Raw genomic sequence first — 14,038 nt, 5'->3', positions numbered from 1 at the left:
TGAAGGTAATGTTGTTTTGTAACGAATGGTGTATTCTTATGGAGAAATATCAAAAATGGTCTTTTTGTAATGAGGAATAATCAATTTATATTGTACCTTCTATAGAACCACTGTAGAGAGCATCCTGGCATACGGCATCACAGTGTGGTACGCTGGAAGCACAGCGGCAGACAAAAAGGCCATGCAGAAAGTGATTAACACTGCCCAGAGGATTGTCGGCTGCTCTCTGCCCTCACTTGAAGACATTGCCAGCCCTCGTTACCTCAGCAGAGCCAAGAACATCATAGGGGACCCTTACCACCCTGGTCACAATCTGTTCCAGCTGCTGCCCTCTGGCAGACGCTATAGGTCCCACAAAGCACGGACAAATAGGCTTAAGGACAGTTTTTTTCCCCACATCCATCAGAAATCTAAACTCGCGCTAACATAACACACATTCCCCTCTGCGGTATATGAACAGATGTTTGGTTGGTGATCTGCCTCCTACTAGCTGACTGAGGAAAGGTAAGTGGAAGACAGTGAGAGGTAAGCGACCTGTATCCTCAACAGCGGAATGACAAATTACAAGTCCGTAACTTACACTTATTGGGTCTTTTGCCGATTAAACGTAGCTTATGGAGAAGCACCATCAATTTCGTCACATGCAGTTTCTGCGTGTGATGACAAGTAGGCTTTTGTGTTGTGATAATGACGACAGGGCCTATGTCTTATTATTATTATTATTATTATATTCTTAATTTAGGGAGCTGTCAACCAAAATGGCTCCTTTCCCAAATTCGAATTGATAATGTTGAATTTCAAATTTGGTGTTACTGGGTGAGGGCTAGCCAGCTCGCCCGGTCACTAACAATGGTCAATTTAAATTATGAACAGTGCAAAAATGCTTTAGCTTCCAAAAAAAAAAAATCTTTGATTATTGTTGCTGTTTGTTTGTGACAAGTGACTTGTTCAGAATTCACCCTTGTTCTTGTTTTCTGTTTTGTTGACTTAGGCATGGCCTGTTTGCTGGAGATGACATTTTTCTTTCACCCCGATTCTACATTAACAAGTTACGTCTAATAGTTTTATCAAGCTGACATATTTTAGTGTGTCATGAAATATTGGACTGATCCCTATTGTGGAATACCTCAATCTTGAGAGAATTGTTCAACAAAAAGGCACCTTTTCCAAATTGCAATAGATAAATTTAAAATTGGTTTGACTGGGTGAGGGCTAGCCAGCTTGCCCGATCACTAACGATTGGACAATTGTAATTAATGAAATTGGCAAAAGGATTTGGGTCCCAAAAAAAATCCAAAATGGGATAGTCATTGGTTTTTTTATGTGACCTTTTGCAAATGGAGGTCATTCCCCCTAATTTAGTTTTCTTTTCATCATTGAAGGAGTGACTGGTTTGCTGCAGATGCCACTCTATTCCACCCAGATGTAACTTTAACAAGTTAAGTCCAAGAGTTTCTTATTGTTGAGTGATTAAATGATGTTCCAAGTGTGTGATGAAGCATAGCAAACAATCCTAATGTGTTAATTCTATTGAGGAAGTCTCAAAATTGTCTTCCTGAGTACTAAAACCAAATGGGCTGAGGGCTAGCCAGCTCACTCAGTTGTGTATTTGGGTCCAAAAAGGGCCAAGTGAATAGAAAAGAGCCAAATTTGGGTGAATGGTGGGTTTTTTGGGGGTGTGTGAAAGGACCTGTTTCCAAATGGAGATGAATAACCATAGATTTTTGTAGTTGTTTTCACCTATGTGTGTTTTTGTTCCATCTGGTGGCTCAAGACAGGTTGTATGGTTTTCATTATATCTTCTATGGATTTCAAGGGTAGAAATTTCACAGGGCTTTTTCTTTCACGTGCACCACAACTTTGCCGAAGTGATTTATTGTACAAGACCTTCCTTAATGGTATGTGGATGTCTAACCCTGTTTTGATTTCATTTATAGGACAGATCATGATTGACAACTGGATATGAATGTAAGTATTTGGATTGTTTTTCCATGTCTAATGATATTTGTTTTGATGTGTTGTTAAACATTGGTTTCATCCATATTAAAATAACAATCCAAAATGGTGTTGTGCTGTCAAAATATGAATGTTGTATTTCCCAAATTGGAAATGTCATCTGAAATTTGGTATTACTGGGCTAGGGCTAGCCAGCTCACCCAGGTGTGTGTATAGTGGTCCAATATATAGATTGAAGTAAAGTGGGTAATGTGTTATTAGGGTCTAAAGAAACATTGTTATGTTTTTAAATTGAAATTATCCACACCCATCTTGTTTTATGTTGATATTCATTTCCTTAGGTAAGACCTGTCTGCTGCACATCACCCACAGGCAATGTTCCCTCTAATTTTTCGTTGGTCTGAGCAGAAAGTCAACCTCCCTGAGCGCACCGAGTACCAGTGTGAGCGACATCATCGGTACTCGGATGATTCGCCTAAAGGCGTTTCGCCGACCTACATTTGACAGACGGGCAGGTCGCCGAATGAACGTTCGGCGGAACGTCCATTCGGCGACCTGTCCGTCTGTCAAACGTCCGTCGGCGAAACGTCTTTAGGCGAATCATCCGGTCACGACATCATCATTGCTCGCTATGGGCACACCAGTATCACACCTGCCTCAAGCAGGTGCATGTCAATGTTCCCTCTAATTTTTCATGTAAAACATGCTGTAAAACACGAAAATCATAAGTGGACAGAGCTACTGCCACTGGCTGCCGCTTAAACGGCGCCATCATGGGGAAAGGGGTAAAAAAAAAATCCGATTATTATTTATCTTTAACTGCGCGCCATATGATTGCTGCTGCGCAGAGAAGACGAGAGTAGTGCGCAATTGCGCACGTGTGCAGCTTAGAGGGAACACTGCCCACAGGACCTTGATTGACTCTATCTAACAAATTACAAAGTAATATATTGTCATGAAGGTAATGTTGATTTAACCTAGGGGATGTAAGTTCAGAAAACTCCCTCTTTTTATAATGAAGAATCCAATATTCAATCATTTTGACTGCCGTCAACCCAAAAAGCTCATTTCTCCTAATTTGAATTGATAGTGTTTAATCTGAAATGTAGTGTTAATGGGTGACGGCTAGCCAGCTCACCCGGTCAGTTTAATGTTAAGGACGGTGCAAATAGTTAGGTGATTGCTTTGGATCTCCCCCCCCCCCCCCCCCCCCCCCCCCCAAAAAAAAATAATCTTAGATTGTTGTAGCTTAGTTTGTATGTGAGAAGGTACTCTGAATTCTGACTTCACCGTAATCGTGTTTTCTGTTTTGTTCACTTAGGCATGGCCTGTTTGCTGGAGATGACACATTCTTCCACCCAGATTCTACATTAGCAAGTTATGTCTAATAGTTTTATCAAGCTGACATGTTGTAGTGTCATTAAAAATGGGCATAATCCATATTTACTCATCGTAATGTGGAAGACTCCAATGTTCCTTAGAGAGCTACCCAACCAAAAGGCTCCTTTTCCAAATAGGAATAGATGATTATTCATTTGGTTTGACTGGGAGAGGGCTAGCCAGCTCACCCAGTCGTGTATAGTGGGCCAATAAGTTTAAGTAAAGTGGGTAATGGGTTTGTTGATTTTGTGTTATTAGGGTCTAAAGAAATATTATTGTTTTTAAATTGAGATGATCCACTCCCATCTTTTTTTTTTTCCTCTAGGTAAGACCTGTCTGCTGCTCATCACCTTCTGGACCTAGACTTACTCTAACAAGTTACTAAGTGTAAATAATTTCATGAAGGTAATGTAGATTTTTTTTAATAGGGTATTCTTATTGTGAAATATCAAAAATGGTCCTTTTGTAATGAGGACTAATCAATTTATAATTTCTTAATTTAGAGAGCTGTCAACTCAAAAGGCTCCTTTCCCAAATTAGAATTGATAATGTCACATTACAAAATTGGTGTTACTGGGTGAGGGCTAGCCAGCTCACCCGGTCACTAACAATGGTCAATTTAATTTAAGAACAGTGCAAATTGCTTTGGGTCCAAAAAAATAATCATTGATTATTGTTGCTATGTTTGTATGTGACAAGGGACTTGTTCAGAAATCACCCTAATCTTGTTTTCTTCTCTTAGGCATGGCATGTTTGTTGGAGATGAGACTTTTTGTCCACCCAGATTCTACTTCAACAAGTTAAGTATAATAGTTTCATCAAGCTGATCAATTTAGTCAGTAGTTGGTGTGTCAGTAAATATTGGAAAGATCCATATTGACTCATTTGAATGTGAAAGACCAATCTTCTTGAGATAATTGTTCAACCAAAAGGCACCTTTTCCAAATTGCAAATGATAAATCTAAAATAGATTTGACTGGGTGAGGGCTAGCCAGCTCGCCCGGTCACTAACAATGGACAATTTTAAATAATGAATAGTGCCAAATGATTGGGGTCCAAAAAAAAGCAAAAATGGGAATCAAATTTGTTTGTATGTGACCTTTTTGCAAATGGAGGTTATTCCCCCTAATTTTGTTCTCTATTCTTCATTTAAGGACTGACCAGTTTGCTGCAGATGCCACTTTATTCTCCCAGATGCCAGTTGAACAAGGTAAGTGTAATAGTTTCTTATTGCTGACTGATTAAAAGATGTTCCAAGTGTCATTAAACATAGCAAAGAATCCAAAATGGTCAAATCTAATGAGGAAGAATCCAAATTATCTTGGAGAGCTCTAAAACCAAAAGGCTCATTAAAAAAAAAAATAGAAATTGTTTAATTTGAAAATTGGACTAACTGGGCTGAGGGCTAGCCAGCTCGCCCGGTCGTGTATTCTGGCCCAACAATGGCCACGTAAATGGAAGAAAATACAACCAAGAATCCACCATTTTTTGCTGTGTGAAAGGACCATGTAGATACCTTAATGTAGTTCTTTTTGTTTTCACCTATGTATGAGCTTTTTGTTGTAGATGACACCTTTGTTCCATCTGGCGGACCAAGGCAGGTTGTATGGTTTTTATTATATCTTTTATGGATTTCAAGGGCAGAACTTTCACTGGGCTTTTTCTATCACGTGCACCACAACTTTGCTGAAGTGATTTATTGTGCAAGAAGTTCCTTAATGATATATGTGGATGTCTAACCCTGTTTGATTTCATTTATTAGACAGATCCTGATCTTCAACGGGATTTGAATGTAAGTGTCTGGGATTGAGTTCATGTCAAATGATGTATGTTTTAGATATTTGTCTTTTTATAATTTGATAGTTTTGGATCCCCAACTGGAGATGTTTGGAAGTGTCTGGCCAGGTCTGACCATGACTACTTGGATGCTCTTGGAGCAAGTTAAGCAGAATACTTTCATAATGCTGAAAGATTGTTATGAAACATAGGTTTCATCCAAATTTCTGTAGTGCTGTCCAAATATGAATTCTCATTTCCCAAATAGGAAATGTCATCTAAAAAATGGTATTACTGGGCAAGGGTTAGCCAGCTCACCCAGTCGCGTAAAGTGGGCCAATAAGTTTATTGAAGTAAATTGGGTATTGTGTTTGTTGATGTAATTTTGTCATTTAACCTAGTGGTGACATTTCAGAATTCTCCCTCTCTTGTAATGAGGAAGAATGTAATTATTATTTTGAGAGCTGTCAATCCAAAAGGCTCATTTCCCAAGTTAAAACTACAAGTTGTTTAATCCCAAATTTGTGTTACCGGACGAGGGCTAGCCAGCTCGCCCGGTCACTAACAATGGACAATTTAACGAATGAATAGTGGCAAATGATTTAGGTCCAAACCAATCAAAAAAGCTATTGTTTGCATGTGACCTGTTTGCAAATGGAGGTCATGCCCCCTAATGTTGTTCTCTTTTCTTCATTGAAGGACTGTTTGCTGCAGATGTCACTTTATTCAACCCAGATTCAACTTTAACATGTTAAGTATGATAGTTATTTTTATTCCTGACTGATTAAAAAGCTGTTCCAAGTGTGTCATTAAACATAGCAACCAATCATAATTCGTTAAATCTATCGAGGAAGACTCAAAATAGTCTTCCAGAGCTTTATAACCAAAAGGCTCCTTCCCAAAAATTATTAATTTTAATGTTCAAATTGGATTAACTGGGCTGAGGGCTAGCCAGCTCGCCCAGTCTATTTTGGTCTAAAAAGGGCCAAGTTAATAGAAAATATGCAAATTTGGTGGTTGTTTTGTTGTATGTGTGAAAGGACCTGTGGGCAAATGTAGATACCATAAAGTAGTTATATTTTTTGACCTATGTATGAGCTTTTTGTTATAGATGACACCTTTTTGTTCCATCTGGTGTACCAAGACAGGTTGTATGGTTTTCATTATATCTTCTATGGATTTCAAGGGTAGAAATTTCACAGGGCTTTTTCTTTCGCGTGCACCACAACTTTGCCGAAGTGATTTATTGTACAAGACCTTCCTTAATGGTATGTGGATGTCTAACCCTGTTTGATTTCATTTATAGGACAGATCAGGATTTACAACTGGATATGAATGTAAGTATTTGGATGTTAAACATTGGTTTCATCCATATTAAAATAACAATCCAAAATGGTGTTGTGCTGTCAAATCTGAATGTTGTATTTCCCAAATTGGAAATGTCATCTGAAATTTGGTATTACTGGGCTAGGGCTAGCCAGCTCACCCAGGCGTGTATAGTGGGCCAATATGTAGATTTAAGTAATGTTAGTTGATTTTGTGTTTGAGTGTCTAAAGAAATCGAGTTCTCATGTTTTTAAATTGAAATGATCCACTCCCATCTTGTTTGATGTTGATATTCATTTCCCTAGGTAAGACCCGACTGCTGCACATCACCCACAGGACCTTGATTGAGTCTAACAAGTTACAAAGTCATATATTGTCATGAAGGTAATGTTGATTTTTATTTTGTGATTTAACCTAGGGGATGTAAGTTCAGAAAACTGCCTCTTTTTATAATGAGGAAGAATCCAATATTAAATCATTTTGACTGCCGTCAACCCAAAAAGCTCATTTCCCAAATATGAATTGATAATGATTAATTTCAAATGTGTTGTTACTGGGCAAGGGCTAGCCAGCTTGCCCGGTCACTAACAATGGACAGTAAAATTTATCAATAGTGCAAAATGATTGAGGTCCAAAAGAACACTGATTGTTATTTATTCGTATGTGACCTGTTTGCAAATGAAGGTCATTCCCCCTAATTTTGGTGTCTTTTCCTCATTTTAAAGACTGACCTGTTTGCTGCAGATGACACTGTATTCCACCAAGATTTAACTGTAACAAGGCAAGTACAATTGTTATTTATATTACTGACTTAAATATTCCAAGTGTGTCATAAAACCTGGTAAATAATCATAAATTATTAATTCTATTGAGGAAGATTCAAAATAGTGTTCCAGAGCTCTAAAACCAAAAGGCTCACTTTCAAAAATAGTTAATGTTCAAATAGGATATAACTGGGCTGAGGGCTAGCCAGCTCGCCCAGTCGTGTATTTAGATCTTAAAATGGCCAAGTTAATAGAAAATGGCCAAGATTGGTGTTTTTTTGTAGTGTGAAAGGATGTGTTGCCAAATGGAGATGATGAACCATGTAGTTCTTTTTGTTTTCACCTATGTATGAGCTTTTTTTTACAGATGATACTTTGTTCCATCTGGTGGACCAAGACTGGTAGGTAGTATTTCATTTTATCATTAATGGATTTCAAGGGCAGAACTTTCACTGGGCTTTGTCTATCATGTGCACCACAACATTGCTGAAGTTATTTATTGTGCAAGAACTTCCTTAATGTTATGTGGATGTCTAATCCTGTTTGATTTCATGGATTAGACAGATCCTGATGTTCGACCGGATTTGAATGTAAGTGTCTGGAATTGAGTTCATGTGAAATGATTTATGTTTTGATACTTGTCTTTTTATTCTTTGATAGTTTAGGATCCCCAACTGGAGATGTTTGGAAGTGTCTGGCCAGGTCTGACCATGACTACTTGGATGCTCTTGGAGCAAGTTAAGCAGAATACTTTCATAATGCTGAAAGATTGTTATTAAACCTAGGTTTCATCCAAATTTCTGTAGTGCTGTCCAAATATGAATTCTCATTTCCCAAATTGGAAATGTCATCTAAAAAATGGTCTTACTGGGCAAGGGTTAGCCAGCTCACCCAGTCTTGTAAAGTGGGCCAATAAGTTTATAGAAGTAAATTGGGTATTGTGTTTTTTGTTTTATAGTAATTTAGTCATTTAACCTAGTGGTGACATTTCCGAATTGTCCCTCTTTTTGTAATGAGGAAGAATCTAATCATGATTTTGAGAGCTGTCAATCCAAAAGGCTCATTTCCCAAATTTAAACTACAAGTAGTTTAATCCCAAATTTGTGTTACCGGACGAGGGCTAGCCAGCTCGCCCGGTCACTAACGATGGACAATTTAATGAATGAATAGTGGCAAATGATTTAGGTCCAAATAAAAAATGCTATTGTTTGTATGTGACCTGTTTGCAAATGGAGGTCATGCCCCCTAATGTTGTTGTCTTTTCTGCATTGAAGGACTGTTTGCTGCAGATGTCACTTTATTCAACCCAGATTCAACTTTAACATGTTAAGTATGATAGTTGTTTTGATTCCTGACTGATTTAAATGCTGTTCCAAGTGTGTCCTTAAACATGGCAAACAATCCTAATTCGTTAAATCTATTGAGGAAGACTCAAAATAGTCTTCCAGAGCTGTAAAACCAAAAGGCTCCTTTCCAAAAATGATTAATTATAATGTTCAAATTGGATTAACTGGGCTGAGGGCTAGCCAGCTCGCCCAGTCTATTTTGGTCGAAAAAGGGCCAAGTTAATAGAAAATATCCAAATTTGGTGGTTGTTTTGTTGTATGTGTGAAAGGACCTGTGGGCAAATGTAGATACCATAAAGTAGTTGTTGTATTTTGTGACCTATGTATGAGCTTTTTGTTATAGATGACACCTTTGTTCCATCTGGTGGACCAAGACAGGTTGTATGGCTTTTATTATATCTTTTATGGATGTCAAAGGCTGAACTCTTCACTGGGCTTTTTCTGTCACGTGCACCACAACTACGCTGAAGTAATTTATTGTGGAAGAACTTTGTTAATGGTATGTGGATGTCTAACCCTGTTTGATTTCATTTATTAGACAGATCCTGATCTTCAACTGGATTTGAATGTAAGTGTCTGGAATGTAGTTCATGTGTAATGATATTTGTTTTGATATGAGTCTTAATTATTTAGGTTTGGATCCCTGACTGGAGATGATTGGAAGAGTCTGGCCTCGTCGTCCGTTCAGTCTTTGAGTTCCGCGAATGGATAAGTTAATTGTTTGTCTGCATTTGTGAGATGAAATTCCAAAAAGTAATGTAAATGTAGCTAATATTAGTTATTGTATTGGCAGAAATGGATATCCAAGTGAAGACAATCCTAAATCTCTGGCTAGGTCTGCCACTTGTATGTTGAGTGCTGCCAATGGCTAAATTTGTCTAAATATTTTATTAAGTGCAAAGGAATAGTTGGCTAATGTTAGGTGCTTGTCTAACCATGTTTAGTATATTGTTGTATTTTTCACAGTAGTGGATTTCCAACAGAAGAGTATCCCAAGTGTTTGGCCATTGAGAGGTGACATTGATGAAATGTGATTTTGTTATTTAAACTGACCTGAGTTAATATAGACTTTGAAGTTTGTTGATGTAAATGATTTAATGTGATGGTACTTGTTATCCAAGTCCAGATGATCCTAAATCTCTGGCTAGATCTATTGCTTGGACAACGGGTGCTGGCACTAGTTTATATATATGATATAGACAATATAAGAACAAAGATGTTTGCTCATTTATGTGCATGTTTGATTATATTAAATTGACAGAAATTGATCTCCAAGTGCAGATGATCGTAAATCTCTGGCTAGATCAATTGCTTGGATTTTGAGTGCTGTCAATGGTGTGTTGGAGGTTTCTAATCAAATTGGGGGCATCAAATGTCATGTTTAACCATGTTGGATTTATTTGTGATCGATTTTGATGAGTCTCTGGCCAGGTCAACTGATTGGAAATTGGTGGCTGCCATGGCTAATAGATTTGTAAGTAAAGTCCAAACTCCTTTAGAGAGTGATGACTTTTGATAACGTTATGTTGAATTCTACTTCTTGCAGTATGGACATAAGGTGATGATTGCCTTTGGAAGAAGGAGTTTCATGGATTAGTCTGTGCCTATTGGGGTCCTGATTGACAGGTGTTTATCCAACTTATTTAATAAAGACCTAGGGTGGCTATTACAATGTGTATTTGTTTTTGTAGGTGGTTTGTTGTCTACATTCTGGCAGGATGCTACAATCTTCACCTGAAGTGTCAACATCTGGTGACAGCCCTGGACTGACATTGGACAATGCTGTGGGACTCATGACTTTGGAGTTGGCAAGTTTATTTGTATAGCCGGTGTTAGTTGTTTTGTAGATGTAGTCCGTTAAAAAAAAGAAGTGGTGTTTGTAGAAATGCAAAATTGACTTGTGTTGAGTTTTTGTACACATGAGATATTGCAAATTAGTCTGGATTATTGTAGTATTAGAAGAGTGCATGGGTAATGTTAAAAGTAATGTAAAGGTCTGGTTTAAAGATGTAGTAGTAGTTGTTGTTGTTGGTGGTTATTTATATTTTATTTGTACAGTGTCAAGGTGATTGGAAGGCCATCTGGAGAACAATGAGTGCAGGATTGTTGACAGCGCATGAAGAGTTTAGTGTTTGCTGGCTAAGGTTAGAAAAGTCTGATGGTAAATGTTATGAGACTTTTGTATGACTAATGTTATTTTTAAATATATTTTTCAAAGGTAGCCAATGGATGAGCCTGTCAAGATGGTGGTTGTGTAGAAGGCAACGATGGTGTCAAATGAAGGTGAAGCTTTAGTTTGGATTGGAGTGATTTTCAATTGGGTGGATAATAGTCTAAATTTTAATGTGTTGCTAGGTTGTTTGTTACCCCTGAGGAAGCAGTTGGTGAAGAGTGAGGGTGTGTCATGTCATGATGATTGGTGGGGAAAGAGAGAGGCCCCAAGTCCAGGTACGGTTTCATTCCAATGTTAACATTTTGGCATTTAATTGAAAGGATTGAATGTTATTGACTGCGTGTTTGCAGCTGGGATTGGTGTAGGAGCCCAAAAGGACTGGATGCAAGTGCTAATGGTTAGTAGATAATGTAAACTCGTGTGGATGTTTTTTTTTAGTGGGCAAATACTAAAAGATGTGTCATTTTTGTAGGTAAAACAATGCAGTGTCCAGAGTGGAGCCTCTCGCGGAAAAGCGGGTCTCATCCGGATGCTGGTCGGACTCTCCACCCGGACTTCAAAGTATGTCAATTTTGTTAGAATAGTAGAAATGTTAAATCTGTAGACTCAAAGAATGCTTGGCAGGTGGAAAAATAGTGCAGCTAACATAGGTTCATTGATTGAAGATTTAGGTGTAGTTTGCCTTTGGAAGGCAAGATGAAATGTTCCATGGCTGTGTTCTCCATTTTTGGTTGAAGGGACAATGTATTCAAATTGTGTGTTTTCACAGGTGCCATCTTTGCGGTGCTCCCGGAGGAGGAGGACATCGCCGGACCCTTTCTCCTTGGTCTACCTGGCTGGAACTGCCACGATGATGCGATAGCGCCGACGGTCGTCGTGGGAGTGGACACTTTCCCCCTTGGATTCCGTCACGGGGACGGACTGCAATTCCCACCCCACGGAGACGGACTACTACAATTCCCACCCCACGGAGACGGACTACTACAATTCCCACCCCACGGAGACGGACTACTACAATTCCCACCCCACGGAGACTGACTACTACAATTCCCACCCCACGGAGACGGACTACTTTGTCATGTAATGTAGGAAGGTATGTGTTAAGTTAGAACAGTTTTTTGGCCAAGTCCAGAATGTTCGCTAAACTAGCATGGTAGTTTCGGGGTTTTGATAAGGGGGTTCATTTGAGAAGCACTGTGTACTGTCTGTATTGAGATTTTATATATTAAAAGATAAAATAATGGTAATATAAAATAATTGTAATATGTAATGATAGATTCAATGCCAAAGTGGTTTATCAAAGATGTGTCATGTGCAAGACGTCAGTTTGTCAGGGGGTGTGAGGGCCCCACACTCCTATCAAATTGAAAGAATGCATATGCGTGTCGATGGTGGCCGCTTTGGTTCCTAATGGGGCTAATATAAATAGTATAGATAACTAACTAAGCATTTCTTAAATAATTAATAGACAGAATAGGATTAGAGTTGTAAAAAAAAACAAATCCTAGATAGATTTTAAAAGTAGGTGTTTGATTTTGGTTATGTAGTATACTGTTAAATGTTAGTATAAATGCAATATAGAAAGTACACAGGGGTTAATTAGTAGGATAAGAAGAGATAGATTTTTAATGGTTTTGAAGGGACATGTTTTAGCTTAGCATCTTGTATTTGGCCAAAAGTAGTCTTTGATGTTAGGTTAATGAAGTGTTTGATCATCCATGTGAAAAACCATTGTTCACTATTTCAATGTCTGGGTTGTATATTTGGAATAAAGAACTGACAAATGATACTTTCAGTGGTTTGTAATCAATCGAAATTATTGGTACTGTAATAGTTTAAATTATTTTAGGGATGTTTAAAAACTAATTTTTAAATTTAGAAAACCTTGAATCTAAGGTTAAATCTAATTTTTATCAAATGCCAACTAAAATTGTAAGACTTAAAATCAAAAATCAAAGAGTAGATTCTTAATTAGAGGTAAAAGAGAAGTTTCAAACTAGTTGATGTATGGAAGGATAACAGTATTTGACTGTTGTGCAAGTAGAAGCTTGAATGTAGCAGTTAAAATGGTTTTCACATGAGGGAGCACTAATCTTTAGACAAATGCAAAATGTAATGAAGTTTGGTAATAATTGATTCTAAAATAGGTCACTTTCAATGTGGAAACAAAGGACTTGTACGCACCCAAACCGCCAACAAAAAATGCCAAAGGCAAACGAGGCAGAAAGGGAAAACCTCCAAAATCTCCCAAACCACTCGGAAGACGAGGAAGTCGGCCTTCCAAAAAGCCTGAAGTTCAACCTCGATGAAGTCAACGATAGCCCGAGGATACATCTGCCCCTGACATACTCGCCGGAAAGCCCCGACATAGGCCGACACTACCGCTCCAACTCGCCGTTGCCCTCCATTCAGCTGCAGGCCCAGTCTCCCTCCGGTACACAAAAACATCCGGTGGTCCAAGACCTTCCAGCTACCAACACCTTTGTAGGCACTGGAGGAGATGACCACTCCACTGGCCCAGACCAGTACTCTGATAACAGCTACAAGACCAGTCAACCCAAGTACAACAAACAGCACCCCCATCGGCGAGTGACCTTCTCCACCGCCAACCCCGTGCAGGACCTGCAGGATAACTCTCAGCACATTTACTATGACAGCGGTCTGGAAGAATCCGAGACCCCCAGCAGCAAGTCGTCATCTGGCCCTCGCATGGGACCCTTGACCCTGTCCGAAGAGCACTACGAGCGGACCACTCCAGATGGGAGCATCGGAGACAGCGAACACCCTGAAAACGACATTTGCTCGCTGCCCGATGTGACGAATAAAGCTAAACTGTACTCTGTCTGGTACAGTTTAGCTTTATTCGTAGTAAAGCAATACACCTTTTTGGGGGAGTATTTAAAGACTGCATAGGGCAGAATTAGATTAGAAATATCTTGGTGTTAGTAATGTATGTTATATCAGTCACCTTAAAAATGCAATGGTGGTTTTGTAAAGAAATAGCTATGATGATGTACATGTCTAAATAGGTGGTTTTTAGCAGAAATTTATTGATTGTTGTTATTTCAAGTGAATTGTTGACTGTCTATGATGATATTTTTCAATAGGTATCAAAGTCTTGGGTATTTCATGTGGTCTAGTTTAAAGATTGGGTAGTAAATAAAGTCCTAGTTGTTTTGTTTTGGTTCTTCCCCCTTTAAGGTTGTATGCCTAGTCCTCAGGCTAAGAACCTCTTTAGTTAATGGATTCTTTGAAGTGTTTTAAAGTAATGTCATTTGAAAAAGAAAGAGAATAATTTTACAATTGTGTAAAGGTCC

The 14,038-nt window shown here is 38.5% G+C and overlaps 1 protein-coding gene, 2 long non-coding RNA genes and 1 pseudogene across 5 annotated transcripts; all 4 read left to right on the top strand.

The window, feature by feature from the left end:
* The first annotated feature begins 4,531 nt into the window (after nucleotides 1-4,531).
* Nucleotides 4,532-6,448, top strand: LOC144065791 (uncharacterized). Its single transcript, XR_013297290.1, has 3 exons — nucleotides 4,532-5,128; nucleotides 5,200-5,276; nucleotides 5,812-6,448. It is a non-coding gene; the product is annotated as an uncharacterized LOC144065791 (long non-coding RNA).
* Nucleotides 6,449-7,649: 1,201 nt separating this feature from the next.
* On the top strand, nucleotides 7,650-9,557 carry LOC144065800 (uncharacterized). 2 transcript variants are annotated; one of them, XR_013297295.1, is made up of 4 exons: nucleotides 7,650-7,792; nucleotides 7,863-7,939; nucleotides 8,477-9,116; nucleotides 9,182-9,557. It is a non-coding gene; the product is annotated as an uncharacterized LOC144065800 (long non-coding RNA). The 2 variants fall into 2 exon arrangements; XR_013297294.1 differs by having other exon boundaries at nucleotides 7,656-7,939.
* A 115-nt stretch (nucleotides 9,558-9,672) lies between these two features.
* LOC144065772 (uncharacterized) lies at nucleotides 9,673-12,510 on the top strand. 2 transcript variants are annotated; one of them, XM_077588883.1, is made up of 9 exons: nucleotides 9,673-10,022; nucleotides 10,095-10,174; nucleotides 10,240-10,356; nucleotides 10,607-10,693; nucleotides 10,765-10,831; nucleotides 10,930-10,996; nucleotides 11,072-11,118; nucleotides 11,194-11,282; nucleotides 11,491-12,510. In XM_077588883.1, exons 5-9 carry the CDS (start codon nucleotides 10,778-10,780, stop codon nucleotides 11,573-11,575), a joined length of 342 nt encoding a protein of 113 aa, XP_077445009.1. In that variant the 5' UTR covers nucleotides 9,673-10,022; nucleotides 10,095-10,174; nucleotides 10,240-10,356; nucleotides 10,607-10,693; nucleotides 10,765-10,777; the 3' UTR covers nucleotides 11,576-12,510. The 2 variants fall into 2 exon arrangements, with proteins under 2 accessions (XP_077445009.1, XP_077445010.1); XM_077588884.1 differs by having other exon boundaries at nucleotides 9,677-10,022; nucleotides 10,904-10,996.
* A 214-nt stretch (nucleotides 12,511-12,724) lies between these two features.
* LOC144066147 (protocadherin-1-like) lies at nucleotides 12,725-13,634 on the top strand (annotated as a pseudogene).
* Nucleotides 13,635-14,038: the final 404 nt, after the last annotated feature.

The sequence above is a fragment of the Stigmatopora argus genome, chromosome 20 (assembly GCF_051989625.1).
Source record: "Stigmatopora argus isolate UIUO_Sarg chromosome 20, RoL_Sarg_1.0, whole genome shotgun sequence".
NCBI classification, from domain to species: domain Eukaryota; kingdom Metazoa; phylum Chordata; class Actinopteri; order Syngnathiformes; family Syngnathidae; genus Stigmatopora; species Stigmatopora argus.
This window is presented reverse-complemented; position numbering and strand designations above follow the sequence as displayed.